The sequence below is a fragment of the Penicillium brevicompactum genome (assembly GCF_028827555.1).
Source record: "Penicillium brevicompactum strain IBT 35665 chromosome Unknown utg000001l_segment0_segment0, whole genome shotgun sequence".
Taxonomy (NCBI): Eukaryota; Fungi; Ascomycota; class Eurotiomycetes; order Eurotiales; family Aspergillaceae; genus Penicillium; species Penicillium brevicompactum.
The window spans coordinates 1,571,856-1,592,333 of NW_026623203.1; the positions used below are offsets into that span (position 1 = coordinate 1,571,856).

Genomic DNA, 20,478 nt, shown 5'->3' on the forward strand with positions numbered 1-20,478 from the left:
TCCCTTTTTGGGGTGATACGCCGATAAGCGTGCGAGGGGCGCTGAACGTACTTGGCCTCGAACCTGGGCACTCTCTTGAGAAACATCTCCTAATTTCAGCCGTTAGATTCACCAGAGCATATTGCTTGAGCCAATTGATCATTCAATTGCTAAGTTCCAGGCCTTACCTTGCCAGTTGATCCGACACGGTTGGTACGAACCGTCCGAAGGACTTCGCGGGCCGCGGGAGATTGACGAGTGGAGCAGCCGATGCAGCTCTCTGCAATACGCGGAGACTCATGATTATCCAATGAAGACAACGCAAGACAAGGTGTTTGATAGAATGCGCGTGAGGTCACACGAGTATTTCTCGGGGCTGGGTGTTTACATAAGTCTCGGCTGCGACGGGCCGTAACCTTTTCCATTCTAGTCTCGGGGAGTATACAACTCTTTCCAACCTTGAAATGTTGATATGGGACCGCGGGAGAATACTATACCCTTGAACCTCCAGGGCTGATGTTCTCGCTCTTTGAGACAATGCTTCTCATGCCCAGAAAGCTTCCAAGATTCCTATAAGTTTCATATCAAGTAGAAGTTTGGAAACATATAGCAATGCTTTACTTCACATTGTCTATACAAACAAACTAGGCACCTGGGCACCTTACAGGGCTTAGTCAATAATTGTTAATCAAGATGATTATTCAATGCAACTATTCCCTGGGAACATCGTATTCAATTTCATCGGCCCTCGATCAACCTTAGAAACTAGCAAAGTGCTTATCATATCTGAAGTTGTATAGGTACAGTAGTAGGTTAGATTTGGGTCATAACCTTGCAATTTGTCTACAAAAGGTCCCACGTCGGGGATGTATGTCCTCATGGGCCTGTGATCATGCAGGATTTAGCTACTACCTCGCAGGACCTTCCAAGGCTGTCAGGTCTGGTCAAACTTCCAATGGCAACCCACTACTGCCCAGATGGCCGTCGTGTTCGAGGACGAGTTTGATTTGATTCGATAAGAATAATGTGCTGAAGCAATTGCATCAGTCATTTTGGGAAACTCGCTGACTATTGCTAACATCTCAAGAAAATCATCTGCATGAGCCCTACTGCGGATCACAACCCCTTCTTGCGCCTTCTTTCAACTCGATTCCTTCTTACCACGAGATAATAACCAAGCAGCTCGTGTCGCATTTAAAGACGATGATCTCCCAAACACAGAGTTTCTACCACTGGAGCTTCGTCTGGTTGGCGGTGGTCTGTAAGGGGACGCCTCCAAGACCGATGCCTCGGAGGGGGAACTCGGAGTTGGTGGCTCATCCTTAAACGAGACAAGTACCAACGGCTTCTGAATGGTAACAGTGACTCCCTTTGTTTCACGATAGAGCCCTGGGAAGATGGGTGCGATATGGCGGCCAGATTTCGAGAGGTCTTGAATGGCGCACATATCCGCTTTCGAAGCTGGGAAATGCGTTCCGCAGTTCATGAAATCAAACTCTTGAACGTCTGTTGCCTCGACTTTAGAACGCAAAGAGAAGCTGGGGCTCCATGAGTAGTCCTCCGGGGAGCACATTAACGTGGTACCAAGGGTTGCCGCCGGCTTCAGCAGTTGGTCCAGGATATTCTGGTACATATGTTTCCAGTCGACATCCCTGGAGAACGAGAATGCTCGAAGATAATCCACGACATATGCGCCAACCTCAATGCAGCGTTTGTCAAGTTGTTCTTGATATTCGGTAGTCGCCGTTAGCGCTCGAAAGGTATCCGATCGCCAAGTGGCAATCGCTCCGGGGTCTGCCATTCAACTTATTAGCACAAATAAGATATCTTTGACTGAATTATAGACCGCTTACCTTTGAGGGGCTCAATTTTCTCCATCTGTTCCAGGGTTTTGGTCCAGAGTAATTGTTGGTGATCAGGCAGTCCAGCCAATGTAGGCCTCAGCAAGGTATTCCACACGATGTAGAAGACATCATGCTCCATGATCTCTGTGTCAATAAAATCAAGGCTTTCTTCGGGTTTCAAAGTAATTTTCATCCGGCATGCAAGGCCCTTTTTCACCATAGTTAAGTGAATGCCGTGCCATGTTTGATCAAAACCAGTGATCTCCGGCAGAACTGAGATCAAGTTGCAGAGGCTGTGACGAATCTTCTCAAGTTCACTGAGGATAGAGCTATCGCTGACTTGAAAAGTGCTGATAGTTCGCAACATTTGTTCCCTGCACTTTCGGAGCTCAGTTTCCCGTTCGCGAAGTGCCCTCTTCATCGTCTCAAGCTCGAACTTCATATGTGACCATTCGGCTTGAAGCTCATGCGAAAGGCTCTGAAACTGTGACCACTTGATATTCATGTTGTCAGTATGGTAGATTATGGTTGGGGACTGAACATTGTGTGAGGAATCAGGAGTTGGAGACGGCATTTTTGCAGTGTGCCCGCGAAGAGCTTGTTCTTCCCGGTGGATTGATCAAAGGACGAAAGTGAATGTAATATGTTTGACGACTATAAAGAGTCGAGATGGAAGTGATCCAGCAAGGATTGAAAAGGCAGGAAGAGCAAAAATAATAAGTGGTGGGATTTTTATATTGAGTCTAGCTACAACCTCCCCTCTTTGACTCTCTCGACTTTGTCTTTCTACGTTCCACTTTCTATGCTTCCTCTTCCGGTCTTGCTTTCTCATTCTTCTCTTCCTTTATTAGACTCATTCTCTTCGTCATCACTCTTTGATCATTCATCTACGAGGCATCTACGAGGAACCTTGCTCAACTAGGATCCAAAGCTCCTCTCAATCTTGCCAATTCCTCTTAGACCTCACATTCCTCAAAGCCTTGATATATTTACACCCAGATATACTATCTCGCTCTTTTCTTATTTCGTCTCACTTCCTATCATCTGGTCTTATTACCACTCTTTTGTTCATCAGTCACCCACATTCCTCCTACTTTTTCTTGTGAGTCGCTCTATGGTGCCTTGAAGTTGCACTGGCTGATGTCAACCACTTACTACTAGCTACAGACCGATTACACAAGCCCATAATGTCTCAACAAACCAAGGAGGTCATTGTGGCAGTTGACTTCGGTACAACTTTCTCTGGTGTGGCATGGGCACAGGTATCGAATGTAAGTGTCTGACTCCTTAAGAAAGCATGACTCTAAAAATTTCAAGCCAGATGCGCAGTACATTATAAACCAGTGGTCTTACGACACATCTGGAGGGATTGGTGGAATGACCAGCGAGAAGGTACCCTCCGAACTGGCGTACAAATACGAAGGTTCCACCCCCGTGCCCGTATGGGGATTTCAGATTCCTGACAGCATGCCACGGCTGCAATTCCTCAAACTTGAGCTCGAGTCTGAGCAAAAGATTGATCTGAGATCTTTGCACAGAAACAATATGTCACTCGAATGCAAGGATTCTCGGCGCATGGATTATCCATACCATGCCACACCTGAAAGTGCCATTATCGACTACCTGCAAGCGCTTTTGAATCATATCACCGAGGTAATGAAAGACCAGGTTGGAACAGCCTTTGAATCGATGAAGCTCACCTACGTGATCACGGTACCTGCAATTTGGTCGGATCGGGCCAAACGCACAACGCTCGAGTGTGCAGACAAGGCTGGTATGAGTGCATCTCACATCATCTCAGAGCCTGAGGCCGCAGCCATCCACACCTTGAAGGCATCGAATCCCCATGGAATGAGTGTCGGGGACACTATCATGGTCTGTGACGCGGGCGGGGGAACGGTTGACCTGATCACGTTCACAATCCTTGAGTTTGAACCCAGTCTTCGGTTGAAGGAAGAGGCCCCAGGGAACGGAGCACTTTGCGGAGGCACTTTTTTGAATAGAAAGTTTGAGGGCTTTCTTCAAGAAAAACTGGGGCTATGCGATGGGTGGGGTTACGACACAATGGATCATGCCATGCAGAGATTTGAAACAGTTGTGAAGAGACAGTTTCATGGGGACCCCAAAGAGATGTTTGCTTTCCCCGTTCCTGGAATTGCCAACAATGAAACCCTGGGGGTCCGACGAGGCTGTCTCCAAGTCTCGGGGGAGGAAATCAACAAACTTTGCCTGCCGGTTCTGGAAAAGGTAGTTGATCTTGTCAAGCATCAGATGGACATCTCAAGAAAGACTGTGAAGTCAATTTTTCTTGTTGGTGGATTTGGACAGAGCCCGCTTCTTCGTTCATACCTGCGAGAGCATTTGCCCCCCCAGTATCCAGATTCTTGCCCCGGTTGATGGATGGACTGCTGTGGTCAGAGGAGCGCTATCGAAGGTTGTTTCAACAATCTCTTCCTTGGTGTCTCCGATAGCGATCGACTCACGTGTTGCCAGAAAGAGCTATGGGAACTCGAAGAGTGTCAAGTTCAACCCTCGCAAACACAACCATGGGCAAAAGTGAGTAAGGAATCTTCGAGTATCAACTTTATGCTGACATTAATAGATATTGGTCCGCCTTTGAGGGACATTATCGCATCGATGTTATGCACTGGATCATCAAAAAGGTGCGTGCTTATCTCCAGTCTAATTCTAGAGGGCCCTGTATTCAAACTGACGAGATGCAGGGCGATGATATCTTTGAGTCTCAGCCAATCGTCATGAAATGGTGTCGACAAAGGTTGAAACGAAAAGGAACGTTCACCGACGTCAAGCAAGAAATCTATGAGATAGAAACTCCTGACGGAGTCGATCCCCCCATGTATTTCAGTGGTGGTATGTGCCAATGACATTGATCTTATCAGGCAACAAACTGACAAATCTTTAGAAACAATGAAACTCCACACGGTGCTCCATCCGCAGCTTGACAGCATCTTGTGCCAACAGATCCCACGTGTTCACGGTGCAGACAACGAGATGTACTACGATGTTGCTTACGAAGTACACGCAGTATATTATTCCGCACATTGCGAATACTCACTCTGGTTCGCGGGTAAGAATCATGGAGCCGTCAGAGTTGACTATGTCTGAGCTCGACACGATTTGTAACTCTGCGCGCGTCTGAGGGTTCCATTGGAAGATTCCGGGAAAATATGACAGGGAGATTCTATCACATATGAAGAAGGCAGATTCGAGATCAAAAGGGAAGGAGAAGGAAGGAACCATGGGCCAGAGAGATCAGGAAGATTGCAACAATATTTGAGAAACGAGATACTAGCATATTTATCAATCACTTAGGGAAAATAACATGCACTTTAGCCATTGAGTAAGAAATGGGATTCACATTTGTAGCATTCTCCATATTGAGGTGCAATGTAACGAGCAGACATGTATGTAGTTGAAGCGTTCCGCATAGTTAAGATTGGGTTCATCACCGCCCAATCCACGTGATTGGTCTCACCAGCCACAACTGCGCCACAGTAAATTATTAAATCCACAACGGATTCGCCTTTGAAAGAAATCCAGAAATTCAGCTGCTGCCGCAATAACACCACAACGCACAACATGTCTCGACTCGGGAAGTGAGTATTCTCAAATTCAACCTCCAGGAATATACGACCTAACAGGAATTTCTCTTCAGCCGCGCCGACTGGGCTGACGACGAAGAATTCGATGACCCCTCCGCGCTCCCCGCGCAACAAGTGATCGCGAACAAGGACGGCACCAAGACCGTCATCTCCTACCGTTTCAACGATGACAACAAGAAAGTGAAGGTCACCCGCCGAATTAAGACTACTGTCGTCCGCGAACACGTCAACCCCCAAGTCGCCGAACGCCGCAAATGGGAGAAGTTCGGTCTCGAGAAGGGCCACGCCCCTGGACCTACCTTCGATACCACCTCCGTGGGTGAGAACATTGTGTTCCGTCCCACCGTCAACTGGAAGGCGAACGCCAAGGAAGAAGAGAAGGAGGGCGGCGAGAAGGGCAGCATGAAGGACCAGCTCAAGGACAAGAAGGTCAAGTGTCGTATTTGCAGCGGAGAGCATTTCACTGCTCGCTGTCCCTTCAAAGACACCATGGCTCCCGTCGAAGAGGGCACTGCCGGTGCTCCTGGCGTCGAGGCCGAGGAAGACAAGGGTGGTCTCGGTGCTGGAAACTCCAGCTACGTGCCTCCCCATATGCGGAAGGGCGGTGCTGGTGGCGGCGAGAAGATGGGTGGACGTTTCGAGAAGGACGATTTGGCGACTCTCCGAGTTACAAACGTATGTTTTGTCGCCTTTCAGTCTATCGGGGCTACGAATATCTATTTTGGGGTGATGCTAATCAATTTTTTCTCCGCGAACAGGTCAGCGAGTTGGCAGAGGAGAACGAGCTGCGGGATCTCTTCGAGCGTTTCGGTCGCGTTACCAGAGTCTTCCTTGCCCGGGACCGGGAAACCCAGAGGGCCAAGGGCTTTGCTTTCATCAGCTATGCGGATCGTGGCGACGCAGAACTTGCTTGCCAGAAGGTGGATGGCTGTATGTTTTTCTTCCACTCAACAATCTCTCTCCGCATTTCTGGAGTGCTAACATATCTGTTTTACAGTCGGTTACCGCCACCTCATTCTCCGCGTCGAGTTCGCCAAGCGTTCTACTTAAATGTGTTTTCCGGTTCTCTCTTACGACTTTTTGAATGGAACTTTTCCTTCTTCTCAGGCGGGCCTACCTTTAGGCCGAAGCTCTTTTCCTTGTACTGTAGGAGCTGGTTGATAATGATGATTTCCAAAAAGACATCCAACGTGTCACTTACTTGCATTCGTCAGTCTATACAAAAGCACTGGGTTAGAGAAATGTTAGATCTTTTGCATTGTTCTAACCTACACGCCTTGCACTCATCCTTGGTAGAAGCAGGATATTGGTATTACCCAAATTATCTCACGGCAACCAACCTTGGAAGGAACCTCACAAGCGCCCATGGGACCTCAGCCACGTGGCTGTTTATCCAAACGTCTGCGCTGTCAAAACCCATGGTTTGGTCTATTTTTGCCTCAGTCCCTGTATATCCTTTTTGACAGGTGGGTCTAGAAACAGGTCTCGATGCCTGCCCAGGTGCCCTCGTCCACGATTCATTGATCATGTCTCAGGCGTGGTCAACCTTCGTCTCCTGAACAGCTCGAATTAGCTCACCTGAATCTAGAGACAATGGCTTGGCAGCCTCCAGGCGCTATGATCACTCTTGTTTTAGGTATTGTAGCTAGCTGTCGATCTCGGAACTGGTGGTAAACAAGCGCAATTGGTCATACATCCCCAAACCCGTGGACGCTCCCCGATAGCAAAGATCTGGTGCCGGGTCCGGATGACAAGAATTCCTTCCGGCATGGAAGATGAAGCTATCATCTGCAAGTGGAGAATGGTCGATCTCGGTCTCGACTGCTCGGTTCTCCAATGGCTTCAAGGATTGCAATGAGACTGAAGGTTCTGTCCATTCGCATGACTGTGGATATGACATCGGAACGAAAACTGAGGTCAGGCAACAGTATGCTTTGGGATTTTCTGCCCTAGCTACATCATGCTACATGCTATCTATGCTCGCGGGTGACAGATCCCGAGCCCGATCATCAAAATACTTTTCAATAGATCGACGTTGAATCTCAACGATTCAAACCCAGACGTAGCTTCACCGGCAAAAGTTGTCGTTTCCAATTTTCCCGGTAACGGGATTGGGTTGCATCACGTCGCATCGGTGTTTTTTGTTTAGGAAAGAGACTTGGCTCGGGGTAAAAAGCTTACCTCCGAGTCCGGCATTTCACCAACCCCCTGTTCGACACACGATCTATCTGACCAAGGAGGAACGGAACAGTCAAATTATTCCCTGTCACTCTGGCTGCTCTCCAGAAACGCCCGCTAGGCCGCCGTGTTCTGGTTTCTACTCAGCTGCAGCGGCATCCAGTATGACAAGGAAGACACATGTGAAAGGAGTTCATAAGTTCACGAAGTCCTAGTAACCTTGCAGGGAACATCGGCGTCAAACACCATGCTCCAACTGCTATTGGCCACGGGAGTTCGACTAGAAGGGCAAGTCTTCAATGCCAACGTTTCGGCTCCGTGCCGCTGAGCAAGTTTTCCTTGGCTGGATCCTTCCGTGCGACGTTGGCACGACTTAGGGTTGGCTAGGAGTTGACATGTATAGTTGACAGAGGCTGGTGGAGATTGCCACGGGGGGCAAAACCGGCTGCCAGATAAGCTGTTTGGTAGAGTAGACTCTACAACTGGTATGCATCCAACGCCATCCAAAGCATATTGCCCGCCTGACAGACTTCATCCGAAGTATTTGGAGGGCGGCGATCCAATAGGGCACTATTCACTCTGTCGGAGCCCAGGTCTTGAAACCTTACCTTTCCATCCATGCCGACAGGCTCGGATACTTGGAACAGGGAGCTTTTTACCGGGAGCTTCATTCTCGTCGTACGATCGATGATGTCGGGCTGTAGATTCAGGGTGATCAAGGTTTTGGATGACAGTACGACAACACTGCCAATGGCGATTCCTCAGCCCATTGCCTCGAAATCTCTCACAGACACCTCATATCGCAGTGGCCCAGCACTTGGCTCAACTGCCACGGAATTAACCTTCAATCTCAGAAGAAGTGATACACAGGTAACCCGTCACAGAACCTTGTGTTCAGGCAACCCACTCGAAAGTCAACCGACATTGAAGTGTCACTTTTGGATGTAATTTGATGTGGAGACCAAGTTTGTAGGGCAAATTGCTCCCACGGTTAGGTAATGGCAATCAATTGCTAGATCCATGTCGAGTGCTGTTCCGATGTAGACTCGACGTGCCAGACGGAGTTAGGCAGATCAATTAGCCCGGTCAAGTCCGGTGGATGTCTCGGGATTGGGGAAACTCGGCCGTTGCGCGCAAAACTTTAACAAGTCTCAATACAACGAAACCAAACCAAAATTGATTGTTTATGCGACTATTTCCATACTCGATAGTCGTGATTTGGGAAATATCTCCCCGAGGTGTGAGATTTTCCTCGGTTCTAGACCCAATCGACCAGGGTGTGTTGATATTGGAGGGGGATCACTATGGATCCTATAGGGCGTGTCGCATTCGATATCCTAGATCAATGCGCATTTGGCGGGGGGGATCAGACAAGACAGTCTAGAATAGCACCGGGGTTTGGTTTTTCGAAATTTGCAGGTCTGGCACTGGCCAATGAATGGTGTGGAGGGGTGCTCTCCCTGTCGATCTGAAAATCAAAACTCACTAATGACAAGGTCGAAACTGCCATCCCGGGATCGGGATCAGAATATGCCTCAATCTCGACCGTTGCCGAATTGTAACTTTCTCACCCCTGAAGGTCGAAGCGGCCGAATGCAACCAGTAAGAATGGCATGACATTAACCACAGATTTTGCTGTTGACTTGCATCGAGCGAATTGTCGCACGAGGGTATTTCTCGCGTCGGGATGTCAATCTCTAGGGCATGACACGTGCCCCCAATAACGATGGGGGTCTTGGGGAGTTGAGACAATTGCAACGTCTCAAAGTTTGTCGGATTTCAGGGTTCTAGGATCCATTTCAAGCACATCCATGGTTAGAGCTTATGCAACTCCAGTCAGAAACTTGGAAGTCAAAAGGCAAGGTACCTGCAGTGAAGAAGGTATCCACGTATCGGACAATTTCTGAGCACTAGTTCTCTTTATGTATTCCGTTCAATAGTCCCAAGCACAAAACTTACCAATGTGATAGATCGCAAAGTTGTGCGGGAGAGGCGGGTAACTAAGTGGACCCGATCTGATATAGTCTGCTTAGCTGCATTTTATAATACAGCCCTAACTGGATTCGAACTGTAAGCTGTAATTCTCTTGGTGTTTGTACAGTCGAACAATTTGGCCATGGACAAGCACATACTCCCTGCGGTCTGTGGTTTGAGAGCTTCGAAGTTAGGGTACAAAGACGACATTGTATAGCTTCACCGCCCCCGCACGTGCCGGCACACCGCAAGGGGCAGATCCGCGAAGCCAACATCGTTGCTACATGTCGTTCGGACCCGACTTGGTAGAGATGTATCGCTGATCCATATCTTTCTAGGCCTAATCCGGCTAATCAGCCCTGCACCTAGCGTCGATTCCGGCACCAGCACGGTCATGGTGTGTGGTTCGTGGGGGGCAAAGAGCCTGCACAACATACCCTCAAACACTCACTGGGCGCCGAAGAATTCAACTTGACTTCATGTCTAACCAATCATTGCACAACAAATGCCTTCCCTGCCTTCTTCTTGCCAACTTGTCCAGCCTCATGCAGGATGGCCGATCTTTGAGCCACTAATGCGGTTCTGTCGAGATGATCAGGACGAGATCCACTTTGGCCTAGAAATCTGGATCTGGGATTGAATCTATGAATCCACGGCCCTATCCGTCTTCTTCTACGGTTAAGTGGACCTACACTTCCATAAGCACTACATTTCATTAAGTTCTGGAAATACTTGCCGGGTACGGACCGCACCACCATTGCATGAAACGCAACATTTTGCTCCATCACACTTATTTTAGGCTTCATAGTGGGGTTGCTGTCCCAGTTTGCGGTGCTTGGGGTGTTTCCTTATTTCCACAGAGACCTCGGGTTGTCTAGCTCTCTTCGGGTGGAAGTGGAGTGCCCAAGGGCCTCGTCGCTCTCGGTTTGTCGGTGAACAACTGCCAACATGGATGATGCAAATGGCTGAATGAACCAAACTGCCGATCGCATGATGTTCTTCTTCATGCAAGAGCTGCTTCTCGTGCCTCGAGCCTCTGAAATTAGACCAACGAAAAATGAACGTGGCTGGGACTATTCCGACAGGCCATTTGGAAGGGGAAAAAATCAGGAAAAGAAAAATAGATCCATGGATCCAACTCCGTGGTCCAAGATCTCTTTGGATTTGTTTTCTTCCCCTTCTGTTTGTTTGTTTTTTTCGTCATTGGCCCGCGGATCCCCAAAGTTTGATAGATCAACAACTTTTGTCATGGGACTGGGGTCTCTGCACGGCTATCCCGGAGGCTGATCACCTCCTCTATTCTTCTTAGTTTCATCTTATTTTGTTCTGCTGCAGCGACCCGTCTATCGGGTGTTCGCGCTGAGGTGTCTGATCTCGGGAATTCAAATGTAATGGAAAATACATCCCTCAAATTCCAGAGACGCGTATGGAGTAGGGAGTACTGTATCATGACCTACCCTACATCACGGTCCGTGCAGCCGGCGTCGGGTCCCAGGGCACGCAACATGGGGGGGTATGGGGGGCCTTCCGACCAATACCATACGCCATGAACAATCAAACTGTCTGACGCTAAGGTCAGTGATTCGATGGTCCGGCTGTTACGATGGAGACCCGCACCCATGATGCCTCAATGCTGGACGAAAATTTTGAGTAAACAGAAATAAGAAATAAAATACCAATAACTCAAAATGGAATTCATGCATTCCCCATCCTCAACCTCCCAAAAAGGCAAGGGAAAAAATAAAAGCAAAAGTAAAATCACCCAGGATCCGGAAATCTTTGTCCGCAACTTGGTTGGACCCCTATGCAATTAATAGTCATTTCTCATAGCCTTACCGAATACAACGTATTTTGCAGTGTGCCTTCCTCGTGGGACCCGTCGCCTCTCGGCTACAACCTGACTGGTGAGACTATAGGTGGTAACCTTAACAGAGTATAGATTATCGGACGGGATATGCTATTCCCTAGACAGAACACCACTGGCTTGGTAAGTAAGCGTATGAGATAGACCACGGCGGTTGCATAAGAATTACTAGCTGCTTCAGACATCCCAATATCAATTACATACACACCGTCTGCTTTGAATACATATTGCTCATAGTAAACATGTCACCTCCATCTTTCAGGTAAGCCACAGTTACCAGATTCTGCACCCTGTCTGCCAAAAGAAATTAGACCCAGGTGCACTGTGCGTTCGGTAGTTGATTTTGATTCTCAGGTATTTTTGCTCCAGGGTTGGTCTTTTTGTCATGGAATCTTCCAAGATTGTTGCAGCACAGTGTGCTTGATACCTCTCAGATTACATAGTACATAGAAAGCTTGGTCTTTTATTTGTTCACACTGTCACACTCGATTACATCAGTCTTTGAATTTCCCCTTTTGGAGCCTTTTTGCTCTATTATTACCGTCAATTTTTTTTTAATTTTTTTTTAAATCTTTAATCTTTAATCTTTTTGCAAATATTATTTTTTTTTTGGCCCCGTTGGCTGTGATTGCTATTATTGTTAAAATTTTGAGTATTGCCAGTATTGCCAGTATTATTGTTCTTCTCTGTGCCTTTGCCTGTTTTCGGTTTTTTTTTTTTTTTGTGCCTATTCCCTCTCTACCCTCCTCTACCTCTGGTAAAGCCTGGTCCGATCTATTCCTCCTCTTCCCTTTTCTGTCGGAGGTCTCTATGTCTTTGTCAGGGTTCCCATTCAGGAAGTTATGTCTATCCCGGTGACGCACTCTTCTGGCTCCCGGACATCTACTTCTTCTCTTCTGTCAACGTCTGGCCTAGAAAGGCATCATTCTCTGGATGCTATTACCCTCCTCACCTTTATAACCCTGTTATTCTTCTGCCTCCATTGACTTCATTCTTTATTCGCACCAGTCTATTCCCGCTCCACTACAATCTTTCATATTGTTCATATTGTTCACCTATTCGCGACGTCGTGTTCGCGACATCTATTTATTTTCTATCTCTCTTGTCTATTCAAGACCCCGGGGGATCTCTCTGTTTCATCCTTCAATTTTCCCAGTCTGTTTTCTCTCATAGGCCCAAGTACACACTTTACCTTTTGAGCGGTCCCGCACGCCACAAGACGAGGTATCAATCTAGTATTGTGAGGGAATTTGACGCAGTCGCAGAGGCTTTGGGTCTGTTCTCTAACTTTGTTGCTGTTCTAGACATCGCATTCGCATTCTTGCCACCCCAGACATCAAGGACCAGCCGACGGCTTGGGCGTCTCGCCAGTGTCACGTCAGTCAAACCAAGCGTCAGGGTCTTCGAGGCACCTGGCATCAGCACGCTCAGGATGAATCCCTGTAAGTTCTCTTTTCTTCTCTGCGCACTTTGACTCCCCGTATGATTTATTTGAGGCCACCTCTGATCTCCTCCTGTGAATCCATCAGCCTTACTCGATTCATTCTCATTGAATGATCCTGTAACTTCGGAGGGTGATTATATCGGCTCCCATGTGACAGGCTTTGCGACGGACGAAGACGACAACAGCCAGCGAGTCGGAGGTCTCGCCTCTATGCCTGACACCAACGGCGTGAGGTACCACGCACAGCAGCCCGCCATGCAGGATTTACAGTAAGTTATTCCTACTCTTTCAATATGGACCGCACTTGCGCTCTTGGTCAGCCTCTCGACCCCTTGTCACTGCGCTTCCTCCGGGTCCGGGCAGCTTGGACTTCAGTCCAGCCTGTTTCTGTACCTTCCATATCGATCTGCTGCCTGCATGTCTTTCTTCCGATATTTTGTCCTTTTTTTACCTGAGCTCGTGCTGTGACTTGAGGTCCTTGCCTCTGTTGCGCCTGTTTCAATTGCCTTCCTACGCATCATGCTGCGCCCGGACTCAACGCGATGCTTTTTGCTTTGAACCCAGGCAGCCTAGTATATGCGCTTTACTGAATGACTCCCTGTTATAGATATACCGGCTCAAGCGCCCTTGCAATGACCCCACCAGACTCCTGTCCTGGTAAGCTCCCACTTCCTACTTATACCCCTCTAAAGACCGGCCTTGACTGATGCTTGAGGTATGAAGACTCTTTTTCGCCTACATCTGGTTCTATCTTCCCTCACAACACTCGGCTTCAGCATCCCTTCGATAGGATGACGGACTACCAACGAGTTCCGCCTCTGTAAGCTTTGTCATACTAAGAGTTTGTATACATTGACGAGTACTGACTTGGGCTCAATCATATAGTCAACCGCCTACTGGCATGCCAGCAGGTATGCAGAGCTCAGGGCACGGTTTGAACTCCATACCAGCCCTAATGAGCCGCAATAACCCCTATGGATCATACGCCCTACAGCGTGGGATTGGAAACATGAGTTTGCCACTCATGGGCATGGGTGATACATCGCGCAACCATGGATATTCGGGCACTCCTCGCGCACTGGATGGTAGCCTTGATCGATCTCGAGGCACTATCTATCAGCAGTCAATGGTGGAGTCTTCCCCACGATCACAGCCACAGGTTGAAGTTCCGCCATTCGATGACACGACCTATCTTGAGACAATCGTGGCAGAATTCGGTGGTCAGTATCAAACAGTGAAGCCAGAAATCCAGGCCAAGATGGGCCGCGGGTTCTTCCCATCAGATGGCAAATGGACCTGCTACCGACGCAACTACTTTGCTGTGACTTGTGGCTTTGGTCTTCACCCTTGGCCACCCACTGCTCCTCTTTACATCCGCAATCACGATCAAGGTCTGGAGCCAATTCGCAGTTTCGCAATGACTATCTCAGCAATTGTTAATGGTCAATACAACGAAACCCGGGAGCTCGTTCAGCACACACCAAAACGCGACAAGCAGTCCGAAAGAAAGCCAGGCCGTGTCATTCTTCAGCCATCTCCTCCAGCTTCATTCACATCAACTTCGGCGGTCAATGGAAACCTTTCTGGTTTCCCCATCGGCTCACAATCTATGGACTACAACGCTGCGTTCACGGGGGCGCCTCAATCATGCCAGCCTCCAACAACCCACATGTTCGAGCGTATCCAGTTCCAGAAGGCTACCGCCAACAATGGCAAGCGCCGTGCCCAGCAACAGTATTACAATCTGGTCGTCGAGCTCTACGCTGAGATTGCTAGCTCGGTCTCAGGTGAAACACAGTGGGTACAGATCGCACGTCGCCACTCCCACCCCATGGTTGTTCGTGGGCGCTCGCCGGGCCACTACAAAGATGGGCGCCGGGGCAGTACTGGCAGCATGGGTCCTGATGGAGCGGGGGGTGATGGAAATGGGAGCATCCACTCTCATGGATTAGGCCAGACCACCCGATCACATCTCCTCATGTACGATGCCTCCCACCGAAGCGGGCTTTCTTACGGTAGGGCCGATCATCGACAAACGACCATGAACGATCATTCTCCACTCAGCGACAGTCCTCTCATCTCTTCCTCCTCCTCCTCTGGATTTGAGTATTCCATGATGGACACTATGGATCCTATGGATACCATCAAGTCTGATCCTTACATGAAGACCGATCCCTACCTCAAGACGGATCCCTACCTCAGGTCAAATCCTTATCAGGATGCGCCTTATGCAGAGGTTCCCAGCCACCAGCATCGCCATTCTAGCACTGGGGGCTATGACCCTGTCTACTCAACGACTTACAGCCGTTACGATCCCATCCAAAACTCGCAGAGCCTATGCACCTAGGCCGTGGAATATGACCACTTAGCTATCTGCCTCTTTTTTTCCCTTCTCTCCTTGTTTTATCTCTTTATCTTGCTTGGTATGACAAACTGAAATGGCTTTATGCACTGGTGCAGGACGGCGTGGGCGATCTAGTCAATTTTTATTCGTGGTCTCGTCTTTATTCGTGGTTTGGCTACTTAACTTCGAAGTTCGTTTTCACACTTTCTTCTTGCTTCTCACTTCTTTGTTACTCTATTATTATTGCTGGCCCTTTGCTTCAAATCAGATTATTCAGGACCTTTCCTCATTTCTTACCGTCTCTCTACGTTCTCTGTCTTTGAAAAGATGCATACAGAATGCCATTGAAGACTGCGCTCACAGAATGACCTAATTTCCTGTCTGTCGAATCGATCGAGGAATTGAGATCTGGACTTGGCCAGATTATAGTAATCTAGACGGTATCTAGACGGTGGTAGGGATCCACTGTATGCTCCTGCAGAAAAGTAATTCTATCACCTCCGCGTTCTGTACGGAGTATCAGAACGGTCTTCATTCACTAGACCATATAACTAGATCATCAAGATGAGACAGGAAGTAGATACCTAGTCGTTTTGTGAACAATGCAAGGCATGAAAAGCTAAACTTGCAGCGCTTTCAAAATCTGCTAAAATTAACCCTCGCTATCCCCCAGTCAATTTTAATTCCCCGATTTGCTCTGGGCTATGGCCAGGAACCGTTATTTGCTGCACGCCTGGCCCCAGTCTTCATTTGCAGGGCCCCCAGTTTCGTTTGCAACGGACATGGGCTTATGCGGTCTTGCCTTCTCACAGCCTTTTTGCCTTTTGTTTTGTTTTATGGTTCCTGCTCTTGTTATTTTGCTGAAAGTCCATGTTTGGTTGTTCTTGTTTTATCCAACCAACATCAATACACATGAAATCTCTCAGTGATGCCTACCTCTTTATCGTATCTGATGACTACAGGATCATGCTTTCTAAGTAAGCAGGGTGCTTATCTGCTGATTGGGCGAAATTCATTACCAACTAGTGTAAGGATTAAAGGATTGGTGTAATCTATATTTATTTTTCCCCTAAGGAAATTCCATACGTTCTTGCGGAGGCTCCGCGGTCTTGAAACCAAACGGGACATGGGTGCAGTACTCCGTAGAGAGGGAGATGGCACGATGCAGACTGGATCGTTAGATCAGGGCCAATCAGAGAGTCCAGCGGCAGCCTATTTGGGTAGAGTTATGAGGGGGCTGGTGTTTAACTCCAGGCCTTGTCAGGCAGCAGGGATGGATTTTCTCTTTCAAGTCAAATCATAATCTGATAATAAGGGTGGTCAGCTTCTACTTAAGGAATTGCTCTATGGGTGAATTTGAACCCGCAGATCATGATCTACATTGCATGTGCAGGTGATGCTCCATTTCATGTGAGCTCAGCCCTGCTTGGCTATATTACCAGTTTTGACTTGAAGGGCCAATCTCGAAGTAGACCTCGGGAGCGAGTATTAGGTAGAGCACCTGGGCAAGAACCTTGGAGGGGACCACGGGTCGTGTGACACTTTTGGCTTTGACAAGTATGGCCAATATTTGTTTATCCAATCTTGCCACCGAGCTGGCTGAGTTTATGCAACGATCTTCGTATTGTCCAAAGCCTTCATGCACCTCGGCATATTCCGGTGTTTTAAACACTTGGGTCCTTGTTAATAACGTCCACACTAAGCACCGGGGTGCTGCATGCGGCAAGAGAGTCGAAGTGCCAGAGAACTAGGGATAGGATCAGACTAGTTTTGACTTTTGCCTGAAACACTTCGGTTTAACTCATTTCAGGTTCAATACGGTATGGCACGTTTGCCACCGGGGCACATCCGAAGTAAATTCAGCGAATGAGTACATGGTATTCTAACGTTGAAACTGCTCAAATACGTTTTTGATATCTTAAAACTGATTGGTTTTCAATTTTCATGACCGGTTGGATATGTACTTCTGCACGTCGTACAAGGGATGCTGGGCAAAAGAGCAATCCTGGCCTTGACTATCCAACATCCATGAATCTTCAAAATTGTGGCTAATATTGATTCTCAACTTGTTTTGATTAGACTTTTCGGTCTCTCTGGCCATTCCGATTAGTTTGCTTTCAATGTTTACAAGGTCTACAGCACCCGTATGATTTTCCCTCGTGGTATAATCTTGAATCATGGTGTGGAAGCGTGGATGGTTCATGAAAAGTCACTATTCTGTTCTACTTTAGTTCGAATGATATCATGCCTCATGTCGGTCTGAACTTGGACGTACCTAATTCGATGGATTTTGTCTCGTCTATAAAACGTCATCGCTGTCATATGTACTTTTCAACGTCCACGGGCATCCCAAAGCTCATGGTCTTGAGAGACCTACCTTTTCCCAAATATTGAGCTTTTTGTTGTTCTTATATACTTGCCTTCCAGCTTCTGCCCACCAATATGTAGATGCGACCCATTGAGTTTGAATAAAGATCTTTAGATATTGATTAATCAGGTCTGCCAGCCGAATTGGGAAACTCAACAGCGCACGAGCAAGCCCTGCCTTTAATACGTATCCCAATATCAGAGTCTGTCAGCCTTCAGGGTCTTCCAGATGGCCCAAGCGACGAACCAACCTTGGAGTACGCTAGACAAACTCGATCACCCGACAAAGCCTGTAGCTCTCACTCGTCAAAATGCGCTTTCCTAACTACTCGATCACAGCCCCTCTCTGCTGTGCGCCTTGAGAGCAACCAAAATCGGAGTCAGACAATGACAATTCATGCAGTGCGAGTGAGAAATCGATCTCTACGCACGTTAATCATCTTTATGACGATATCAGACTCGTGGTGGACCGGACATGCAACAAATGAATCTGAGTGTATTCTATTTGAATGTCAGCCCGGGGACGATCATTCGCCACGTTGGGAGAGTAGGGGGATCTCTGCATTCCACCTTAACGGCTTTTACGCGCTGTGCTAGTTTTGTCGTACTTGAAATGCCACATGATCAGCTTGTAGATCTTGATGACATGGTTCATAGGTCATCCTAGGTACCCCAATTCTATAGTGTAGATGTTCACAGCCCAAGAGTGTTTTAATCATGGGCCACATCTATCTGCCCATAGGAGATGTTCGCCCATGGGATAATGTTACAACAATCCACATGGTATGTTCCGATCCCGAGGGCACACAATGATCTTTCTTCGAGATCCTAGGCTTCCGTGTACTACAACATGGATTATAAAAACAGATAAAGGTCCTCCAATCAATCAGCGATGTAAGTGAGCCGGTCAGATCAGCTTGATACATGCCAATCTTAGGATCTCGATGACCTCAATAATTCCACTGGACGATGTCCTCTCAGGATGGACTTGGAAAACATATGTGAACGTTATTAATTCTTAGCCAGAAGGGGCTGTTGCTTAATTCTGAGACCAGTGGTTTAGAAGGCAGCAACCTTGGAGATGATTAGGGCTGACCAAGACATCTATTCCAAATACTCAAACAGGATGCCCCCAACCACGCACCCCTCGCATCCTTTGCTCAATCGGACAAAAGAAACCCACCAAGGCCGGAAGATTAAATCACTCGCTTGATTGGCTTCTTCCGCTAAGAACCACCTCACAAACCAGACCAGGCTAAGCAAAGACCTCCACCCTCCAGCCGCAGCAATTCTTCCGAGCCACATGAATGCCTAACAAAAGTCCGCATACAATTTAAAAGAAATATGAGATAATAACGTCCGGAGAGGCGGGGGAGGCGCCCGCTGGCCCCTGTCCTTTACCCTGCGAACAGCAGTTGAGGCCGGGGTCAATACGAAAACGCCGCACCGACAGCCAAGAGCAGAGCAAAAAAAAAAAAAAAAAAAAAAAAAGAGCATGCATCAGGCCACTCTCCGTGAACGTTCCGATGGCGGGACACAACAGCCAGACTCTCATAGTCAGCGTCAATAACTGGCCATTGCTTGTTTGGATTCTGGTTTGCTTGGCCACACATGCGGGTGCTATGACCGCTTTTGCGTGCCCGACAAACCGGGTCTTTTTCTGAATGCCGAAATCCGGTCCCGGATCCGAAGGCGTATAGGTAGGAGTATGAGCATGGGCAGATATGAGTCTGAGATATTGGCATGGGGCATGGGGGCAAGGGTCATGGGCATGACGCATATGCATGCGCGGAATTAAGACGCATATTTTGATGCTGCGATGGTAGTATCCCTTATTCTGAGCACGATTTTTGTTTTCCTCGCAAAGAACTGATATGCTTTGACTCAAATCTTTTTTTTTTTTTTTCGAGTTCCCGGCCAGTCATGTTCTCGCCCGCGGTTCCGTGGTGACTGTGCACTGGGGGGATCAATGGAGGGATCACATGGATTGTCTTTGCGCCTTGTCCCTTCGTCAACAACTCAATATTCATTTCGCCTGGGTGTCTTCCTCTCCAATGCGCGACACCCGCACCGCCAGCTTCCGATCCAACGCTTCTTGCTCCTCTTTGGAGGGCTGCATGCCCAATGCATTTTCAACCTGGGGCGAGGTCCAAAGTCCAATGCCTGCCCAGGCCATGACGCCGATGCCGAACAGGGCCCGGGTTTTTGGGGTGAGGCCGCGGTAGGAGCTGCGAGGATGGGTGTGTCAGTTGGGGTTTTCTTCAATTGATGGTAGTGTGGACTCGGGGTTGCGATTGGGGTTGGGTAAAGGGCTGTATCACCTACCTCCAGAGAGACATTGTACAGTTGACGTATTGTGCTGGAGATGACCTGCGGGTAATGTAGTTCGTATGGAGTAACTAACTTCGAACTAGTGTCAAGGTCACGTGGCCCATTACGCCGATCAAGGGAAGTGTCCCTGGCTAACAAACTCTATACCGCGATTGTACGAGTGCGACGGGTTCGAGCGTGTATCTTTACTGTTTAATGCCAGGCCCTGCCAGGTACATGTACAACTTGAATACATGTGGTTTGATGGGGGTGTGGTGTAACTGTGGCTGATCAGTGAGGTACTGCGGTACTTTAGGCGTAGGCACTGTCCAGGTACTTTTGTGTATACTACAGGTTTGTGGGAAGGGGAGCAAGTGCAGTATAGAGGGAAAAAGTTTGGATATAATGAAAATCCCCGACTAATGTCAGTCTGCTGCGCAGCATTCATCACTGTCCACCCTATTTTGTGCTAAGAGAGGCACCTGGGCAAGAATAAATGCGAAACGGATATCAACAAGTGTCAGAATCGCAACATAAATTGAGCAAAACTA

The 20,478-nt window shown here is 48.0% G+C and overlaps 5 protein-coding genes across 5 annotated transcripts; 3 read left to right on the forward strand and 2 right to left on the reverse strand.

Annotated features, from left to right (window-relative positions):
- Nucleotides 1–1,120: 1,120 nt before the first annotated feature.
- Nucleotides 1,121–2,397, reverse strand: N7506_000365 (uncharacterized protein; the record flags this gene model as incomplete). The annotated part of the gene is made up of 2 exons (XM_056949661.1): nt 1,121–1,773; nt 1,833–2,397. 2 exons carry the CDS (start codon nt 2,395–2,397, stop codon nt 1,121–1,123), a joined length of 1,218 nt encoding a protein of 405 aa, XP_056815576.1.
- A 613-nt stretch (nt 2,398–3,010) lies between these two features.
- N7506_000366 (Hsp70 family protein) lies at nt 3,011–4,949 on the forward strand (the record flags this gene model as incomplete). The annotated part of the gene is given in 6 exon segments (XM_056949662.1): nt 3,011–3,094; nt 3,141–4,137; nt 4,154–4,379; nt 4,426–4,486; nt 4,547–4,694; nt 4,747–4,949. The coding sequence occupies 6 exon segments, from the start codon at nt 3,011–3,013 to the stop codon at nt 4,947–4,949; spliced, it is 1,719 nt and encodes a 572-aa protein (XP_056815577.1).
- Nucleotides 4,950–5,423: 474 nt separating this feature from the next.
- Nucleotides 5,424–6,496, forward strand: tif35 (translation initiation factor eIF3 core subunit g; the record flags this gene model as incomplete). The annotated part of the gene is made up of 4 exons (XM_056949663.1): nt 5,424–5,440; nt 5,500–6,121; nt 6,205–6,376; nt 6,444–6,496. 4 exons carry the CDS (start codon nt 5,424–5,426, stop codon nt 6,494–6,496), a joined length of 864 nt encoding a protein of 287 aa, XP_056815578.1.
- A 6,398-nt stretch (nt 6,497–12,894) lies between these two features.
- N7506_000368 (uncharacterized protein) lies at nt 12,895–15,253 on the forward strand (the record flags this gene model as incomplete). The annotated part of the gene is made up of 5 exons (XM_056949664.1): nt 12,895–12,904; nt 12,992–13,175; nt 13,514–13,563; nt 13,630–13,726; nt 13,792–15,253. The coding sequence occupies 5 exons, from the start codon at nt 12,895–12,897 to the stop codon at nt 15,251–15,253; spliced, it is 1,803 nt and encodes a 600-aa protein (XP_056815579.1).
- Nucleotides 15,254–19,643: 4,390 nt separating this feature from the next.
- Nucleotides 19,644–19,956, reverse strand: N7506_000369 (uncharacterized protein; the record flags this gene model as incomplete). The annotated part of the gene is made up of 2 exons (XM_056949665.1): nt 19,644–19,845; nt 19,943–19,956. The coding sequence occupies 2 exons, from the start codon at nt 19,954–19,956 to the stop codon at nt 19,644–19,646; spliced, it is 216 nt and encodes a 71-aa protein (XP_056815580.1).
- Nucleotides 19,957–20,478: the final 522 nt, after the last annotated feature.